The 18,306-nt window shown below is 53.2% G+C and overlaps 1 protein-coding gene across 1 annotated transcript in view; it reads right to left on the bottom strand.

The window, feature by feature from the left end:
* SMAD6 (SMAD family member 6) overlaps positions 1-17,303 on the bottom strand; it is a 75,639-nt gene extending 58,336 nt beyond the window's left edge. Inside the window, exons 1-3 of the mRNA XM_077128286.1 lie at positions 15,427-17,303; positions 7,810-7,866; positions 3,834-3,911 (exon numbers count right to left, since the gene is read on the bottom strand). Of these exons, the coding sequence (XP_076984401.1) occupies positions 3,834-3,911; positions 7,810-7,866; positions 15,427-16,237 (946 nt within the window). The 5' untranslated portion in view covers positions 16,238-17,303. The remainder of the gene's footprint in view (positions 1-3,833; positions 3,912-7,809; positions 7,867-15,426) is intronic.
* Between the last annotated feature and the right edge of the window lie 1,003 nt (positions 17,304-18,306).

Below are 18,306 nucleotides of genomic sequence, written 5' to 3'. Positions count from 1 at the left end.
ATGGGAGCCGTTGCTTTCTGGGGAAGCCTATCCAGTGCCCCATTGCCCAGTCCTACAGCATGGAGTCAGGCAGGCCTGGGTTCTAATGCAGGCCCCACTTCAGACACTCTTTAAATGACCCAGAACTCACCCAGTATGGAGCGTGGCCTGGCTGGCACTCTTGTCTCATGCTCATTCTGCTGGTAGAGGAGGGCCCCTGTCCTTCTCAGAACCACCTTTCTGGTGCAGCCTTCCATCCCACACCTCTTTGAGTTACAGCATATTCTATTTTAAAATGGCAAAGAAGTGTCTGCCATTCACACCTTAGTATGAATTTCGATAACTAGCTAGTCTTCTTGCTTTCCTCCGAGGAAATGGGAGAGGGTGGAGATGCTGCAGAGAGGAAGAGGATGCCCTGAGGGCCATACCCAAAAGGCCCTCAGTTAGACGGAAAGAAAAAAAAAGAGCATCCGGGTTCTGAAGGAAGAGGCACCTTGATCAAGTCACTTGACCCTTCTGAGCTCCAGTTTTCTCTTCTGCTTAGTGGGACTCACATGTCTTAAGTTTGGATTTGATGTAGCGATTGGATTGGAGTGTGCTGTTATTCAGCAGAGAGCTGAAATAAGATTGTTTCCTCTCCTACTACCCCCCACCCTGCCCATTATTGTGCCACTGCCCCTAGGCCTATGCCTGAGCCCCCAAATCTTTATCGTTCCCCCATGTGGCTTCCAACAACAGGTCAGCAAAGTGAAGGAGAGACCTTGGTGCCGGGTGAAAACAGGAAACTCCAGCAGGCTGGGTGCTGGGACTGTCACTGTGCGAGACTAACAAGGGCGGTCTCTGCCTTATGCCAGCCGGCACCCTGCATGAGCAGGACGCCCATCCCAAAGGACAGAGAGCGGCCAGGCTCTCAGGGACAGCAGCCCCTCTGGAAGCGGGAGGCAGAGAGGTCCAGGGGCAGCTGGTGGCATGGTGTAGTCCACAAGGTTTGCCCGGTGGTGGCCTGGGTGAGCATGGAATGCTAGGACCCTTGTCAACCAACCCCAGGCCCAGATCCCGGGTACTTAAATCAGGCAGGTGGCCCCCAGACTCTTTCTGATTGCCCCATCTTGACTCAACTCCCTCCAAGGTGTCAGCTCAGCTCTGAGCCCCAGCGTTCACATCTGGGTTGGGGTAAGGAGTCAGTGAGATGGAGGATGGACAGTACTCAGCAAAGTCTCTGACACGGAATGAATGCCTGCTGTCATCATCATCATCATCTTCTGTCCGTGAACATCAAATGGCCTGGCCCAAAACATCCGCCCCTCTCTGCACCTCACCTCCCACCCTAACCTCCTGCATCCCATCTTGTTCTTCACCATCCACTGAGACATACCATCCCTCCAGGCCCTCTCCCTGCCCTCCAGGACATCCCTCCCTGAGCTCTAGTGGGGCTCCTAGAAGGCAGGGGTCAGCTCTGGCCCATTGGGCCTCAATCAAGGTTTGCTGGAGAAACTAAACAGCGAGCCCCCAGAGGGAGGGGGGATGCACGTTGTCCCTGGGGGTGTCTGGAGGGCCATGATGGAGAATACTCCACTTGCCTACCAAGGGTTACCCAGCACTCACACCAATCTCCCTGCTGCTGGCAACCTCTCAATTTTTCCCACGTCCTCCAGCTTCTTAGAACCCCAGGTCACCGGACATGAAGTCTTACGAAGAGCCACATAGACTCCGTCCACTGTCAAGAGCAGCAAGGACGGTCTCCTCGTCCAGTAGCAGACTCCGCTCTGAGATACCTAGAAGGAAATTCCCAACACCGGCCCTCTAGGGCCCAAAGGTGGGAAAACCTAATGACCCCAAGGTCTTTAGAGGGCACAAACGAGGGGGTTTTCTCCTGGGAACCAGATTGGGGGGGGGGGTCTCTTGCAGCTGCTCTGGGGTCTGCTCCCTCCAGCCCAAGCGGCACACCAGGCCCCTCTGGGCTCAAATGAGACCCGCTCTGCAAACACGCCGGAACTGGAAGCATCTCTGCGCACAGGAGTTCCCACCATTAACACTGGGGGAAAGGAGAGGGGATGTCAAAAACCCACCTCCCCATCCAGACAACTAATCCCAATGCAATCCACCTAAATTCAGTACACTCTGAGCACTATCAGTGATGTAGATTCAGACATCCAAACATTCCTTAAGCCCCTTGCTTCAAAATTATATGTGGCTTTCATCTACAAAAATACAGTGGAAAAAGAAGGTATTGAAATGTTAACTTCTTGTGTTCATCTGGCTGGGACTTTGAGCTTATAATCAGAAAGGGCCAAAAAGCAGGAAAGAGTCCTGGAGCATGCCCACGCCAAAAAAAAATTTTTTTAAATTGTACGAAAAAGGTAGGGAAGTGGCCTGATTACAGAGGGGCCATCAGAGACCACAGGGCAGACAAGGTCTGAGATGCAGACCTTGGGGTCATTAGGTTTTCCCACCTTTGGGCCCTGTGCAGACAAGAGTGGGACCCAGGAGATCTGGACCCCAGTGCCAGCTATGCCATGAGCCCATCCTATGACCCTGTGACCCTTGGCAAGTCATGCTTCTGCTCCTACGTCCAATTTCTCCATCTCTGAAATGACTTACTCTCAATTATCTCCCATGGTCAAGGGGACAACAGGGGATGGGTAGGCAAGGGCTCTGGAAACAGGAAAGCTATGAGCAGCCAGCACCATGTCACCCTTAAAGTCATGGGTGAAGGATGGCCAAGAATGATGGAACTTGGTGGGAAATAAATGTATGAAAGGATTATTCAACCCTTGCAGAAAAGTAGCGGACAGCACAGTGCCTAAGACCCTGAAGGCAAACAGCCCTGCCACTGTGTGAACTTGAGCAAGTCATTTTGCCTCTCAGACTCTCCACTGTCTCAGATTGGGGCTGTTCTGGGATAACACATTAAAGGAGATTAAATGAGGGTACAGCCATAGAAAAACCCTCAATATACAGCTAGGATTATGGTTGCAGTTACTGCTATAAGATGCGTGGGGTTCAGGAAAGACAAGTCAGAAGCAGACAAAGAGAGAAAGAGATACCCACAGAGATGAAGACATGCTCACCTGGGATGCAGCCCCACCTGAAAGATCATCTGCTCCACCCAAGCCCCATCTCCACTGTGCACGCCGCAGTCCCCCCCATCATCCCAAAGGTTCCACAGACCTTGCCACCTGTGCCTTTGGGGCACTCACATGTCCCCCAATCTACCACCAGCCTGTCACTTCTTCAGGAAACCTTGACTAACGCGCCTTCCCCCAAACGTGGGAGTGTGCCTATGGCAAACTCAAAACTGCGGGGAAAGCAGGCCCCAAACCAGGGTCCTCTCTGCTTCCTACTTCAGCAAACCCTGCTCAGGTCACTGGCCCTTGGCAAAGCCTTCACTTGCCAGACCCTCTCCGCCAGCTCATCTCTCCCACTCTTCTTCCTCTCTCTCTTCTGACCCCTCACATCGGTCCCTCCCCCACACCTGGGACAGGAAGAAAAACCCACAAAGATAACTGTATAGCTCATCCATTTTGCTGTTCTTGGCAACTGGGAGAGGAGGGTCCTTAGCTAAAACGAGGAAGTGAGAATTGTGCCGGGCTTTTATAATTTCCATGAGAGATGAGGTAGAGACGATTGAAAATAAAGGTTGAAAGACAACTTAAAAATCATCATCTTCAGATTTCATTCACTCAGACTCTCCTTAACCCCAAGAACACCAGGGATTAAAACCCTGGCCATCCTCCCACCTAAGGAGCCGAAGGAAAAGGAAAAGGGGGTGGGAACTTCCAGCGGCCCGGACCACCTGTCCCCTTTTTGTAAGTTTCACACAACAGCGACATGCAAGGAGAAAAAATGCCAACCTGAGAATTGCCCCGGAGCAGTGATAAGGGAGCTGGTGGCCTCCGTTTCAGTGTAAGACAATGTGGAATCAGACAGATCTGTGGGAGGAAAAGAGAAAGAGAACTCAGTTGGCTGCAGGGCATTCCCTTCTCTTTTCTTCTCTTTCTCGTGCATTTGCCTGTGTCTCCGTGTACATATGTGTGCCTGTGTGTGCATGTGTGTATATATATGTGTGTATGTGTGCATTTGTGTGCTTGCAGAGGGTAGCATGGCCCTCCCGACTTCCTGAAGCGGCGCAGGAACCCCATCCCTCAGTGGCCCGAGACCAGGCCAGTCCGCCCTGGAAATCTGCTGGAAAGTGCTGCCTCCCTGGCTGCCCTGCCCCTGGCACCTGAAAAAGTTTCAACTGTCCTGACCACAGAAATAACCCAAGTTCAGGGGACCAAGCAAGTAGCAACTTGGAGCCTCCTGGGGTAAGGTTAAATTAAGCCCCTAAACAATTCATAGTTGCTGTACTTAATTACAACCATTAAAATTCTTGGAGTTGTTCCTTCTTGCTTCCTTCCTTCCTTCCTTCCTTCCTTCCTCCCCGCTGAAGCTGAGGAAACTTTGTTTTAACAAGTTACCAGCCATCCTCACTCTGTCTTGGGTACACCCCTCTAATTAAGGGCTCAAGCATTTGCTCCCAGATTAACTTTTTTTCTCTCAACCCTCCCCCACCCCTATCACCCAAAACTGCTCACAGAGGTTCAAACCTCACAGAGCAGGTTTTAATGCCTGGACTGCTTTTTTAAGGCGCTCATATTTTTTTTAAGCACTTACTACTTCATAAAGCATTGCTTTCCCCTGTCGGCAGTGTAGTCAGATCAGGAAGGGAAATTCTTTTGCACGGAGGCTCGGTTTTCTCTTGAACACTGAGCTGCCAGCCTGACAAGCCAATGTCTTCTGTGGTGGGTACACTTGGAAGAGTTTTCCTAGGTCTGTGCCTCTGCTACCAGCAATGGGAGGCTGCCCCCCTTTAGGGAGAGATCTGTCCAGGAGTCCAAAGCATGTTCTCTGATACCTGCAGCACTTTTATCTTCTCCCCCAGCAGCACCCAGGTCTGGCTTGGTCAGTCCCACCTGGCCAGGCAGAGCCATTCCAGGCTGAGGATTTCCGGGACAAAACCACTAGCCTCGGCCCTAGCTGGCTAGAATTCCATTCAATCCTGCAGGAATTTTTTCCTTTTACCACATGGCTTGGGGAGCGGGAAGATGAAACATTAACCAATTTGGCCTTTTTTTTTTTTTTTCGTTTCCCACTTGCCAGATGCTGACTGGGTGTTCTGGGTTTTATTTTGTTTTTTTGGTCTCATGTGATCACAGAGGCTTAGAAGTGAACTGACTTTTTGTTTATGAAAAAGCAACAATGCAAGAAAAAGAAAATAATTCAAAAAATAACTCCAGCTATTTATCAGGGCATGGAAAAGTTATCTGCTGGTAAATACGTTAAGAGGGAAATACGGATGTATGGAAAATCTTTTTAAAAGAATAATAACCTCAATGCCTAAGTAGGAACTTCTTAAAAGAGTTTTACTTTTCCTACCTAACATGCCCGCAGTGCTCAGTGCCCCAAGCCTTGCTGTCGCTTGTTGTTTAAAGTAGCAACAACCCAGGCTGAACCTTACTTCTTAGTGAACCATCATGGAACCAACACAGAAATTGCTGGGAGATTTCTGGGTCATTTCCCCACTTTTCATGGCTGTCACACACACACCCTCAGAGTGTGAAATGCCAGGGTGGCTGTTGTAGAAATAGATCAATCCCGACCTCGGTTGCTGTTGAAGCCCCAGTGAGGGACCCCAGTCTGGAAGCTGGAGCCCCAGATTCAAGTCCCACCTCCACCATCAGCTGTTATCAGGGATTGGCAAACTTCTTCTGTAAAGGGCCAGATAGGAAATACTTTCGACCATGGGAAGCATACACTCTCTTGCAACTACTCAACTCTGCCACTGTAAGGCAAAAGCATCCACCAACAGAACATACACGAATGAGAGTGGCTCTGCTCTGGTACAACTCTGCCAGACACTGGAATTAGAATTTCAAATAATGTTCACATATCACAAAATAAGACATAGGATTTTTTTCCTAGCCATTTAAAAATGTAAATACCATTCTTAGCTCAAGGGTCATACAAAAACGGGCAGTCGCAGGGCACGAGGGAAGTTGAATGGTAGAACTCTCGTCTGCCATGTGGGAGACCCAGGTTCGATTCCCAGCCTGTGCACTTCCCAAAAAAAAAAAAAAAATTCACCAAATGGTGTTGTAATAACGGGACAGTCACATGGAAAAAGAATGAAATGCGACCCCTGCCAGACAGCATACAAAAAAGGGGGGGCAGTCGAGCTGTAGTTTGCAGACCCCCTGAGTATGTAACCACAAGCACCTGTCATTTCCTCTTTCTGGGCCTCAGTTGTCCCATTTGTAAAATAATAGGGACACCTGTTGGTTCCTAGGTGGTCACTGAAGGTCTGAGCAGCGTCCAGACTTTCGCAGCTTTATCCCAGGCTGACCCACTATTCCTCAAGGCAATGAGCCCTGGTATTCAAACAAGGAGCTACACTTGCTAAGAACTTTTGAATATGTTTTTCCTCTAAATGTTGACTTAGAAAACGCTAAGACAGGCCTGCGAGGGAAAGAGGGGTGGAACCACAGACCTGAATCTGGGGCTGCCCTGAGTAACCGCCTATGCCCCACATCTCAGTGCCCAGACAGCGCTTTCCCCTCACTCAGCCTGATTCCTTGTGTATTAAGTGGCAGGGTCCCACCAGATGACCTCTCCAGTTCCCCAAAGAACTGAACAAAGTGCCCCCATCATGGGAGGATAGCCTTACTTCTAGAATAATCCACGATTCAGCCTCTGACTCACACATCCTCGTGGGCCATCCTCTAACCCGCCTGCCTGAGGAGGTCAAACTCCCGAAGGGACTCAGTGGGCACTGCCAACTTGCCAGGGGGGCCTGGAAGGAAAACTGGACTGGATGCCTGAGAGTCCACGACACTAAGAAGTAACACTGAGAAGTGTGTCAGATGACGCTGACATACTCCACTGGGAGGAGGCCTTTACCAAAAACAAAACAAAGTCCACTTTTTGCGGTCGCCAAGTGGAATGTGCTAGCACCACTGCCACGCCATCTGACTTCTAAAGCTCGAGTCCCACGGGAACTGCCTGGTCATGCGCTTGCTCTCCTGGTTCTTTTAAGGCCAAACTAACTCGCCCCACACTTGGATTTCCAGGTTCCATCACTTCTCTGGCTCAGAGACCGTGCTCTGAATCCCCACTAGAGACAGATCTGCAGTGGAAACAGAGGCCTGGGAAACATGAAAGCTCTACTGTTAAAACCACGTGCACCTACCCTACAATGTGGTTTGACGTCTTAACTCTGTGATCGTAGAGAAAACATGTTCCTTCTCTGAATAGAGATTATGCAAAATGACATCACCACCTCCGCTAAGTCCACCTAGGGGACAGTCCCCGCCAGGGGTTTTATGGACCAATGCACATTCTCTCTAGATGTTTCCGCTGTTGTCTCTCTCCAGGTGAACTTCTTGGCTTGAAAAGGGAAACACACAGCTCCCCAAAGAGCTTATGCCCAACCCATTTGTCACACTACTAATTAAAACACACTAAAAGGAGAATAACCCAAGGCTGGGGGAGGAGAGAGAGAATAAAAGAGATGCAGAAATATCAACCCACCTTCTATGCCTGGCTTAGGTCAAAACCCATCCATCTCCCACAAGCCCATGTTTAAAGGTCACAGAGAGGTTAACGATGGGCAGCGGAATTTCAAGAAATAAATAGCCTGCTGCAAAGGGTGGCCCAACAGCCTATGTGTTTGTAAGACTTCACTCCATTTCAAAGAAGCCCAGCCCAGCTTTCGCCGCCCTCCAGCTCTGAGGCTGATGCTGCAACTGGAGGGGAGCCCCAGATGCACACAGCTCCCAGGGACACACTTACCCAGTGGCTTGTACTCGTCGCGAGGAGACAGCCGAGAGTAGGGGGGTGGCGGTGATTCTGGAAGAGAGAAGACAACGTATCACACCCAGGTTCACAACTGTGGGGTCTACATGCATTGAATTACTGATTTCCTCAAGCAATAAACCCAGCCCCCAAGACGCCCTCCTTATCTGCCCCCAACTTCTGCTGCCCAAATCCACTGGAACAGGATTGCTTAGGGTGTAGACAGACCTGGGCTCCAACCCACCCAGCCAACCTTTGGCTGTGTGACCTCAGGGCAGTCACTTCATCTCTCTGAGCTTATTTCCTCAGCTCCAAAATGGGAATAAGAATTGTACTGACCTCCCAAGCTTGCTGGGAGGCCAAAAGGCGATCAAGCATATAAAGTGCTTAATAGAGCTCTTAGCACTATGGAAAAATACCTCCATAAACACTATTATTATGATAATAAGAGAAACTTGGGTGCAGGGGAAATCAGATCTAGGGTTGCCAGATAAAATACAGGGGGCCAGTTAAATCTGAATTATAGATGAATCATACATATTTTCTTAGTATAAGTATGTCCCTTGTAATATTTGGGACATACTTACACTAAAACATTGTGCATTGTTTTTATGACATTCTAATTTAACTGGGCATCCTGTTTTTTCATTTGCTAAATTTGGCAACCCTAGTCAGAGCTGAGTGTGAGTACAGAGGCCTAGATGCTGAAACTCATTCCCAAACAAGCTGCATTAGAAACAATGTTCTTCAGTGCAGGCAAGAGACAGACTGTTGGGACCCAGAAACCAAACCCAGCTCAACTTCCTCAAGTCACTCAGGCTCTGGGCTCAGACCCTCTGATTCTTTATTGCTTATGATATTTTTCCTTTGGTTTCCTTTCATTTGCCTGAAATACTCCTCCTTAAAAACATATACTTTGCCTTCAGAAGAATTCTTTAGCCTCTTGCTTTACGGGAAGTAACAATTTGCTAAACTAAGTAGCAATTTGCATGAATGCAATGACCCTTCATTTTCCATATATGAAACTAAACCCCATCAAATCGCAAACTAAAACAAACCCTCAGTAGTAATAAAGTGGTAATAACTATTATTAAGCGGCTATCAGTAACTACACAAAGGGTACTAAGTGTTTTTTGCAATTATATGAAGGCACAATTAGTTGTAGGAGCATTTGTTTTGCTCCAAATACCCAATGAGGCTTCACTGCTGCCCACTCCAGCCTTTCCAGCCACAAGTTCCTTCCCAAAGTGAAGACCCTGAGGTCTAACAAGAAGGAATGTTCTGTAGGCAGAAATTAGGGAGAAGGAAAAGTAAATCGAGCCGCCACTGGGGAGAAGTGAACATTTGCTGAATGCCTAACCCTGTCCAGGCACTTTTAGTACTGTCTATTGTATTTTATTTTTTGACCTCAGGTGCTGAGTGGGTAATCATGCTCCTCCGGCATTTATTTTTATTTCCTCCGCTCTCAAAAATAAGATGGTCATCATGACCTCCATTTTACAGATGAGAAAACTGACTAGCCTAGCGCCGCACCCCTGCCCCGGCCATGGCGGAGCTGGAACTTGAACACGTGCCTACCCAACTGCCTACATCCCAATGAGGAAGCAATGAAAAGATACCCCATCTGACATACCCGCCTCGCCACCAGGCCCAGCACATCCTGTGCACAGGAAGTGCTCACTTTGTCTGTGGACAAAGGTAACACAGACTGGGCTAACAGTCAAGTCGGCTATCTGTGGGGAAAGATGTGTGGAGGACCAGGGGGCCAAGAGGGGACTCAAGTAAGACTCAAGGAGGGCAGCTGCTTGGCTTCAGCAGACGCCGCGTTATCCGTGGCCCTCAGGCCTACGAGGGGAGGGAAGCCAGACCCAGAGAGGACCAGCCTCTCAGCACAAGAGGCAGGATGAAGGATGGACTGGCACTCCAAAGGAAAAGAGAACTGGAGGGTGGGGCTCCCACTGTACAGAGGAGGAAACTGAGGCCTGGGGAGATACACTTGGGACCCGATAGGACCTGATGCCAGCCTCACGACCTTCCCATAATCCACTCATTTAACAGAAAGCCTGCAATTCCTGTATTAGGGTGAGTTTCCCCCAAACTCCTGAGGGGGTGAGGACCAGACAACATGTGAAGGGCAGCACTGGACATCTGCCCACAGATCTGTTCCCAAAGGTGGAACTTGGCAGTGATGGGTGGCTCAAGCCAAGCCACTATATACTCAATCCCAGCATCTGTCTCAGGGACTAGTTACCTGGGTCCCAAAGGGTGGAGGGCAGGAAGGGCTCTCCCTGAAGCCCCCTCACAGGAGCCACCTGTAAGCCATGGCGCCCCTCACCCATGGCCACACCTGAGCTGGGGGTGGGGGATGGCCAGCTAATGTGAGTGAGACAGAAAGAAAACCTACCAACTTGAAACATCAAACACAGCTACTAGTGAGCACTAATGAGGAGCTGCAAAGCATTCCAGAAGGCCTTCCCCATCTGCTCCAGCAAACGGTTTGCACAGAACCATTCAATAACTATAGAGACTGGAAGCTAATCGTTAATTCCATTCCAGGCAAGTCAAAAAGTATGAGGGTCTAGAGACTCCACCCCTTGACACGGAGATTGGGAAAGTCAGAGGTAGAAGGCACCCTGGATATAACCCAACTCAACTCCTTCTTTTAACTTCTTTTAACTGATGGGGCAATGGAAGTCCAGACAGGGAGAGGTGCCCCCCCCACCCCCAGGCCCCACATCAGTAGCACCAGGTGTTATTCTACCTTAAGCAATTTGGGGAGCCAATACAGACCAATACCAGATAACATTTTTTTTAAAAAATTAAGCTAAAATTCACATATCTTAAGATTTACCCTTTTAAAGCATACAATTCAGTGGTTTTTAGTATATTTACAAGGTTATACAATCATCACTTCTAATACCAGAAAACAAACTTTCATCATCCCTAAAAGAAACCTGTACCCATTTAGCAGTCAGTCCTCATTCCTCCCTCTGCCCCCCAACCCCGCTCACCCCCCCACCCCCACCCCACAGCCCTGGAACCTGCTTTCTGACTCTATGGATTTGCCTTTTCTGGACATCTCACACAAATGGAATCACTTCTGTCACTCAGGATAATGTTTTTAAGGCCCACCCATAGCATAGATCAGTACTTCATTCCTTTTTAAGGGTTAACAGTTTTCTATTGTATAGCAGACCACATTTCATTTATCCCTTCATCAGCTAATGGCCATGTGGGCTGTCTCTACTTTGAGGATATGAATAACAGTATACAGGTTATATACCGGTAACCGGTAACCTGTAACCAGTAACCTTAACCCCCACCCCTGCTCCCCCATGGCAGGCATGGACCTGGGAGGATGGAGGTCCAGGACACTGACTCAGGTGGGCAAGATGGGACAGACGAAGGTCAGAAGAGATACCAAGGGAGAGAGCTGCCCTTAGTCACTCCCCTCCCAGAAGTTGTCTCAGTCAGTATTTGGAAAAGCTATGTGGACTTTTTAAATAACTTACATCCTTTAAACTTAAGGGGGAGAATTCCTAGAGCTGGGCAGGATCCTCTGAAAGAACAGGATGCAGCAAAGAGAGAGAGAGAGAGAGAGAGAGACTGAGACACACAGAAACTCTGGCCCTTCAGGCATCAACCTCTCAGTACTCTCCTCCAACTGCCTTCAGAGGCTGAGCAGTCAGCCAGGGGCCAAGGGTACCAGAAGGCAAGCTCTAGGCTCAGTTCAGCCCAGACATGTCTCTGGTTAGCCCCCAGGGGGGCATTTCAGCCATCTTCTGGGATCTAGACCCTAATTCAAAAGCCAGGAGAGAGCTCACAGCCTCTCCCAGCGCCTGGCCAAGTTTCAGTTTGGGAGGTTACCCTCCACCCCCATCTTTGCAGCCCAGCATCGAGTTTAGGAAAGGACAGGCATACCTCGCAGAGCCTCCAAGTTTCCCACCTCCCAAGGGGTGGCCGAGGGTAGAGAGGGGGCCTCCGGGCACGCACCCCCTCTACGGCCAGAACCTGAAGGCTCAAGCTCCAAAAGGAGCCCCTGGCGCTTTAAGGCCGGCGGAGCCTAATTGCCCAGATTCCCCCCGGCAGCCAGATAAACAGCGCGCCGGCTGGCGCCAGCAAGAGGCAAACTGCACATTATCACCCCTTCCTCACCTCCAAGGAGGAGCGAGGAGAGGCGGGGAGGGGCAGGGCAGGCGGGCCGAGGGGCCTCCGAGGGGTGGGGCGGGGTCTGGGAAACCCAACTTGAAATTGATCTCATTTCAAAGGGATAATGCCAGGCCAAATAAAAGGAAAACTTTCTAGCCCGTTCTAATTCCTACAGTCCTGGCCTGGGAACCCTGTGTTTTCCTAGGCGGCCTCCGCCAGTCGTTTATAAGTTTTCTCTCTCGCTAGGTCTCTCTTTCCCTGGTGCAATTTGGATAATAGTAATTTACTGAATATAATTACAGAAGAAAAAAAAAGTGGTGAACCAAAGAGCAGGAGATTTATTCCAAAGTTAATGGATACTTTTAGGGAAAAGGAGCTCTATAAACACAGGTTAGAGCTGTGATTAAAGTATTTCTCCACAATTCCGTCCACACAGGCACCCACCGAGCTCAGGGAACGGACTTTTCCCAGGACGGAACGACACATAAGAGGAAGGCAGAGCTGGGGCCAGACTCCCACGGGGCAGGGAGGCCAGGAGCCCGCGGGGCAGTGCCCAGGGCAGAGTCTGGCACACAGAGAGGGTGCTCTGCTGACGACCCCAGTTTCTGAGGCTAGCGTGGGGGTCTCTGTTGCCTGGAATCTCGCCTGTCAGACTTCATTCTGTCCAATCCCCTCAACTTTACCAATGGGAAAAGAAGCCCCGGGAGGGGAAACTTGCCCCCAAGGACCCAAAGCAAGTTGCTGAAGGGAGCAGGGCCAGCGCAGGGGTCCACGGTGCCTAGCAAGGGGCCACCTGTCACTGGGCTGGGGGCACTGGGGTGACGGGTGCCAGGTGGGTGTCCCGCGATTGGCCTGCTTGGTGACCCAGTGTACTCTCTAGCTGTGTCTGTCTGTCTGCCCCGGTACCCCAGCCCTCTCCCCGAGAGCCCTGGAAGGCGCAGTCTCCTTATCAGGACGCGCACGGCTGAGCGCCAGCTATGCGCCGGCGCAGCTACGGGAGCCAGGCTGGCGGCCAGGCGGCGGGGGCGGGGTGGGGAGCAAAGGGTGCCCCAGTTCTCGGTCCCGGCGGCCCAAGCCATCAGGCAGGGGATGAAGCAAGAAAGTCAACCTGGCGCCTGCTGGAAACTCTTCCCAGACCATCAGTCCTCTCAGTGGCCCCAGGGAGGCTTGAATGGGGGCCCCATGGGGGCTGGTAAAGAGGTAGGGGAATAGACTCAGAGCGCTGCAAGCCCTGCAATAGCGCCTCCTTCTGGGCGGGAGGAGAGAGCCTCAATGCTTAGTCTAGAATGCAATGAGGAGGGTTCCTAGAGCCACCCCCCACTGACGGGTGGGGGCACTGAGAAGGGAGGTAACTGATCCAAGAGGTTAAGCTGCCGCTGCCAGGTACGGACCAAGCAGACCCTAGAAACAGACCCGCAGCTAGAAACTGTTCCACTGCAGTGGAATGCCATGCCTTCCTCAACCTCTCTCCAAAGCCCTCAAATTCACACCAACACCCAAACCAACTTCTAATCCAAAGAGAAGTGATGGGGATGGGTCCTGCCTTTTTTGCCTCCAACTTTCTCACTCCTCCCCTTCTGGCCCACCCACCTGAGTCGCCTGGCACCTTTACTCTCAGCTGGCCCTCCTCTCCGCCTCAAACCCTACCTCCCCTGACTCATCCTCCAAGGCTCAGCTCCAGGGGTCATCTCCTGATGATCCTAGCACACACTCCAGAGCACTTCTGCTAGTTCAGACCCACTTCCCTTTTCCCCTCATCTCTGCCCAATCTCCCCTTGTGGGATTAAATTTCCTAAGGGGTCCGAGCCTACTCACATTTCCTCTCTGCACCTAAAGCACAGTGCCTGGCACAGGGTCAGTGCTTCACAAATATTTGCTGGCAGACTGAAGTGACAAGAGAGAAAATAACCTGCCAAGGCTTTCTAAAAGAGTGCAGTGGGACTATGTGATGATATTGTGAATTATTGATTATATATGTAGAACAGAATGATCAAAATAGGGATGTTTGTGTTTATTTGGTGGGTTTTTTTGGTATTTAAAAAAATAATAAATAAATAAATAAATAAAAATAGTGCAGTGGGGGCACCATCCCTTTCCCACTAAAAGAAAATTACCAAGGACAAGCCAGTCAGAAATAGGGACCCTTCCCCAGAGTCGGGGAGAAGACAGAGGTGGTGGCAGGAAGCCACTTGCAGGGGGAGCTGCAGACAGAGGAGCAAGGTGCACAGCCAGCCTGGCCTGGGCTACAGGTCAGGGACTGTCAAAACCCCTAAACCAGGCCTGGAGTAACAAATGGGTGGGGGGAGCAGGGCAGCCTTCATCAGTGCCGCCTTCTCCACCCATCCCCATCAATGCCCTTTCTTCAGGAGCCTTCACTGAAGCACCTACGAGATCTCCACTCCAACACTAACACCACCACCCCCAATACAGACAAAAGACATCTGGGACAAATGGCAGGCCCACCCTCCCCTTCGGGAGTCAGAGAACGCTGATCAGACCCACTGAGCCTTCCCAGGTAATACTATGACAGTCCCAGTCCTGCAGAAGCCCCTAGGCTGTCCAACGGACTCACATACACACCTCAGTTGTTACAGGCTAAAATGAGTCCTACCTGCAATGCAGACATCAGAGTAGCGATCTCTGCCTGTTCTCACCTCTGTTCCGGCACCGAAGGCCTGCCCAGGTAAGCAAGGCTGAGGGCGAAGTGTGTGCAGGAAATCCCAGAAGGAGAACAAAGAAAGCAGGGGTGGGGTGAGGGTAGTGTTCTGAGAGGTAACAAAATATCTGCCCTCTGTCCCACTCAGAGGCGCCTCCAGGCCCTTGGGGGCACAGGGGTACCCCTGACTCCTTTAAAAAAAAAAAAAAAAAACAGCAAGAAACATGAATTGAGAAAGAAAATGATGGAAGACCCTGCTATTTGACACCCAAGGGCTCCTGGAAGAAAAGAAGGCCAAAAGCGTAGCTACTTTGCGAGAGGGTCACCCCGTGAAAAACTTTTCTCCTCAGTGTGCAAAGGAACAAGTGAACAATTTACAAACACTTTCAACTCTAACCCTGATTTGTCTACACCCAATTCCACCACTTTTATCTGCTTGAACGCAGGAAAGCACACAGGCATACAGACTTTTGCACACAAATGTGGCCCTGGGCACGGACTGGGGCTAAATGCATGGCAGGTAACACCCATGTCTTGGGCCTCTTCTGGGTCTGGCTTCGGCTTTCACTATGAAGTTGGATCCTGCATTACATCCCTGAAGCTGCACTGAGGGAACTCCAACATACACACTTCTAAGTTTGCCTTAAGATGAAGTTGCCATTTGATGCGTGGGCTCAGGCATTCACTCCCCGGGTCGCCTTCCTACTCCCCTTGGCCAGGTCGAGTCACCTCTCCTAGGGCGTAGAGAGGCCAGGGAAAAGGGCGGGGGGCGGGGAGGGGCGACACCCTGCTGGGCGCCGCACGCTCACCTGGCCCGCAGAGCCGACTGAAGTGGTAGGGGTTGCAGCACACGGTGGGGCCGTCAGCGGCGGCGAAGCTGTGGCAGCCGCACAGGGGCTTCAGCTCCACGTCGTGCTGCAGGTCGGGCCAGCGGAAGAGGCGGCCGAGCAGCAGCTGCGGCGGCGCGGGCTGGCCGCCCAGGCGGAGGTCGGCGCGCGGCACCAGCACGCAGCCGCCCGGCACGCCACCGCGGGACTCCACCGCCTCCAGCAGCGTGTCCAGCGAACGCTCCTTGAGTCGCTTCAGCAGCGAGTACGTGACCGTCTTGAGCTCCTGCTCGAGCAGCAGCAGCCGCGAGCGGGCTTCGCGACTCCGCCCGCCACCCGCTGGCTCCAGGGCTGCCCCGGCCAGGGGGTCGCCGGCGTCCCGAGGCGCGCAGGCCGCGTCCCGTTCCGAGAAGAGACAGCAGGTCACCGTCTCGCAGTCACTCTCGGGCAGCCAGCCCGGGCCTCCCGGCTCGGCCACGTCCAGAGGGGAGCCCCCAGCGCCGGCCCCCGGCTCCGACATGGGCCTCGGGGGGCCCCCTGCGCGCCGGCGCCTCCCCGCGCCCTGGGCGCCTCGCTGTCCGACCGCGTCCCGGGGCCGCCGCGGGGCTACCGGGCGCACTTCGTAGCGGCCGCAGCCTTCGCCTTCTCGTGCCCGCGGGGCCGGCTCAGCTCGGCTGCCCAGGCTCCCATCCTCGTCGCCTCCGCCGCCGCTGCCGCCGCCTTCCTCCCGGTCGGGGACCACACGACTTCGCCAAAGTCGCCGCACCAGCCCCGAGCGTTTGGACCTGAACATACGATATCCTTTGGCGCCAGGGGTGGGAGGGAGGCGGTCTCCGGTTACCGGGGGTCCGTTCCCTCAGCGAGGCGCCGGCTGCGCGGGCCGCAGCCCCACATGAAGCTCCGCCGCAGGGTGCCGTGCAGACCGCGCACAGCCTGTGGTCGAAGGGGCGCCGCAGGGCTGCAACATGAGGGAGCTCGCCGGGGCGGGACGGCCGAGCAGGTTGCGCTGGGCAGGGGGCGGCCGAAACCCGCGCTCGCGGAACCGCGGTCCGTGCCCGGCCAGCGGCTACATGGACCCTGGCGGCCGAGGTGCTCAGCAACTCCAGCCCCCGCGCTTTAGGGGAGCTGCAGGCGCCGCGCCGATTGAAAGAACCCGCATGGGCCGGCGAGCCTTCAAAAGTTGCGCGGCTGGTTCATGAGCACAAAGCGCTAGCGCCAAGCCTCCAAATGTGTCTGAGAAGCCCAGCGTTTAAAACCCAAACGCTCAACTACGTGGCCTTTTCCTGCAGAATCCGAAGGACAGGCTTGTTGGTACCCTCAGTTCCCTTCTTACCCCCTGCAAGAAAAAAGAAAGTGGGGGGAAAAAAAACAATAACAAAACTCAAATCCCTGGATTTGCATGCACGAAAGTCCAACTGCGTCTCAGGTCCCAGGCTCTAGATGCACTCGGAGCGAGTTTCTCCGGTACGCGGCTGTCAACACAGGAGTGGAAACTAAAAATCCCAAAGAGCTGCTGGGAATCCTTAATTAAAAATGCAATCCACCGAGGTAGAGGTCGCAGCCCGCCCCACGCTGCGCTCGGACGCTCCCGGCGCCGCGGCTGGCCGAGGTCGCCCCCCTCCCCCCTCCACAAAAAGTGCCTCCCGGTGGCCCCGCGGTCCCTGCGAGGTCTGCCGAGGCAGCGCCCGGCGGCTCTTTTTCTCGGCCGGGCTCCCTCGCTCGCTCCCCGCTCGGTTCTCTCTCTCTTTTTTGTTCTCCTCAAACGCACACTGAGGGCCCCCGGAGGAGCGCCGCGGAGTCATTGGCTGCCTCCCATCATATGCCAGTCTAGACACTTTGGCGGCTCCGCGGCGCTGATTGTTGCGCAAACAAGGTTTCAAGTTTCTTAACTCTTAAAGGAGAACACGTCCCATTGCTGGGCCCGGAGACTCCGAGGGGCCGGCTCCCGGGGCGGGGCGGGCCGAGCCCCAACCCCCGCCCCCCGCGCCCCGCCCTCCTCGGCGCCCCCGCCGGGGTCCTGACAGGGCTCGAGGCCCGTTCTCTGGCTCGCGTTGCGCCCCGGGCACGGATGCGAACACACACACACACACAGCCCGGTTACACAAACCACGAGCGGGCGCACGAGGGCTCGGCGGACCCACTGAAACTCGGACGCGAACGGAGCACTTTGCCTCTCTCTGGCATGTGCACAAAACTTAGAAACACACAGTGCACTTTCGAGTTGATCTAAACCCCCGACCCAGGGAAGGCTAATAAAAATGGGTGTGCGTGTGTGCCTTCCTGGCTTGGGCCTCTGGGGGACAGGGGGCGGCAGATATGTTGGGGTAGCGAGATCTTCCGTGACCGCGCCAGAACTCCACACCCCTGTGCAAAGTCGGGGGCGGCTCTGCTGGGCCAAACTCAGGGAGTTAAAAGAGGGTGAGGTAGAGGCGGGGAGTTTGTCCTTCTCCCCGGCTCGGCTCGGTCGCTACAGCACTGCCTGGGAGCTAGGCGGGCCGCCTGCCACCCCGGGACTCCTAGAGATGGGGTGCTTCCTCTTCTCCCTTCCCCAATTTCCTCTCTGCAGCGCGGAGAGGGTTGAGGGTAGGGGCCACGCTTTCCCCAGCGAAGTTTCATCATGAAAATGGGAGTGAGGTGGGAAGCAAGATCCCCTGCGGCAGGATGCAAAGCTGGGCTGGGGTGGGGGGTGCGACGCAGCAACCGGCCGCGCGGCGCGGGAAGGGTTAAGGCCGCTCCTACCCCTGGAGCCGGCGCGGCGGGGTACCTCCTCGGGCGCGCTCGCTCGTCCGAGGGTGGCAAAAGTTCAAGCTTGTAAAGTCGGGATTGGTCCCGCGCGGAGGGAAAAAAGGCCTGGCCCCCCCT

The sequence above is a fragment of the Tamandua tetradactyla genome, chromosome 14, assembly GCF_023851605.1.
Source record: "Tamandua tetradactyla isolate mTamTet1 chromosome 14, mTamTet1.pri, whole genome shotgun sequence".
In the NCBI taxonomy this organism is placed as follows: domain Eukaryota; kingdom Metazoa; phylum Chordata; class Mammalia; order Pilosa; family Myrmecophagidae; genus Tamandua; species Tamandua tetradactyla.
The sequence above is the reverse complement of the archived record's forward strand: the minus strand, read 5'-3'. Positions and strand labels throughout refer to the sequence as shown.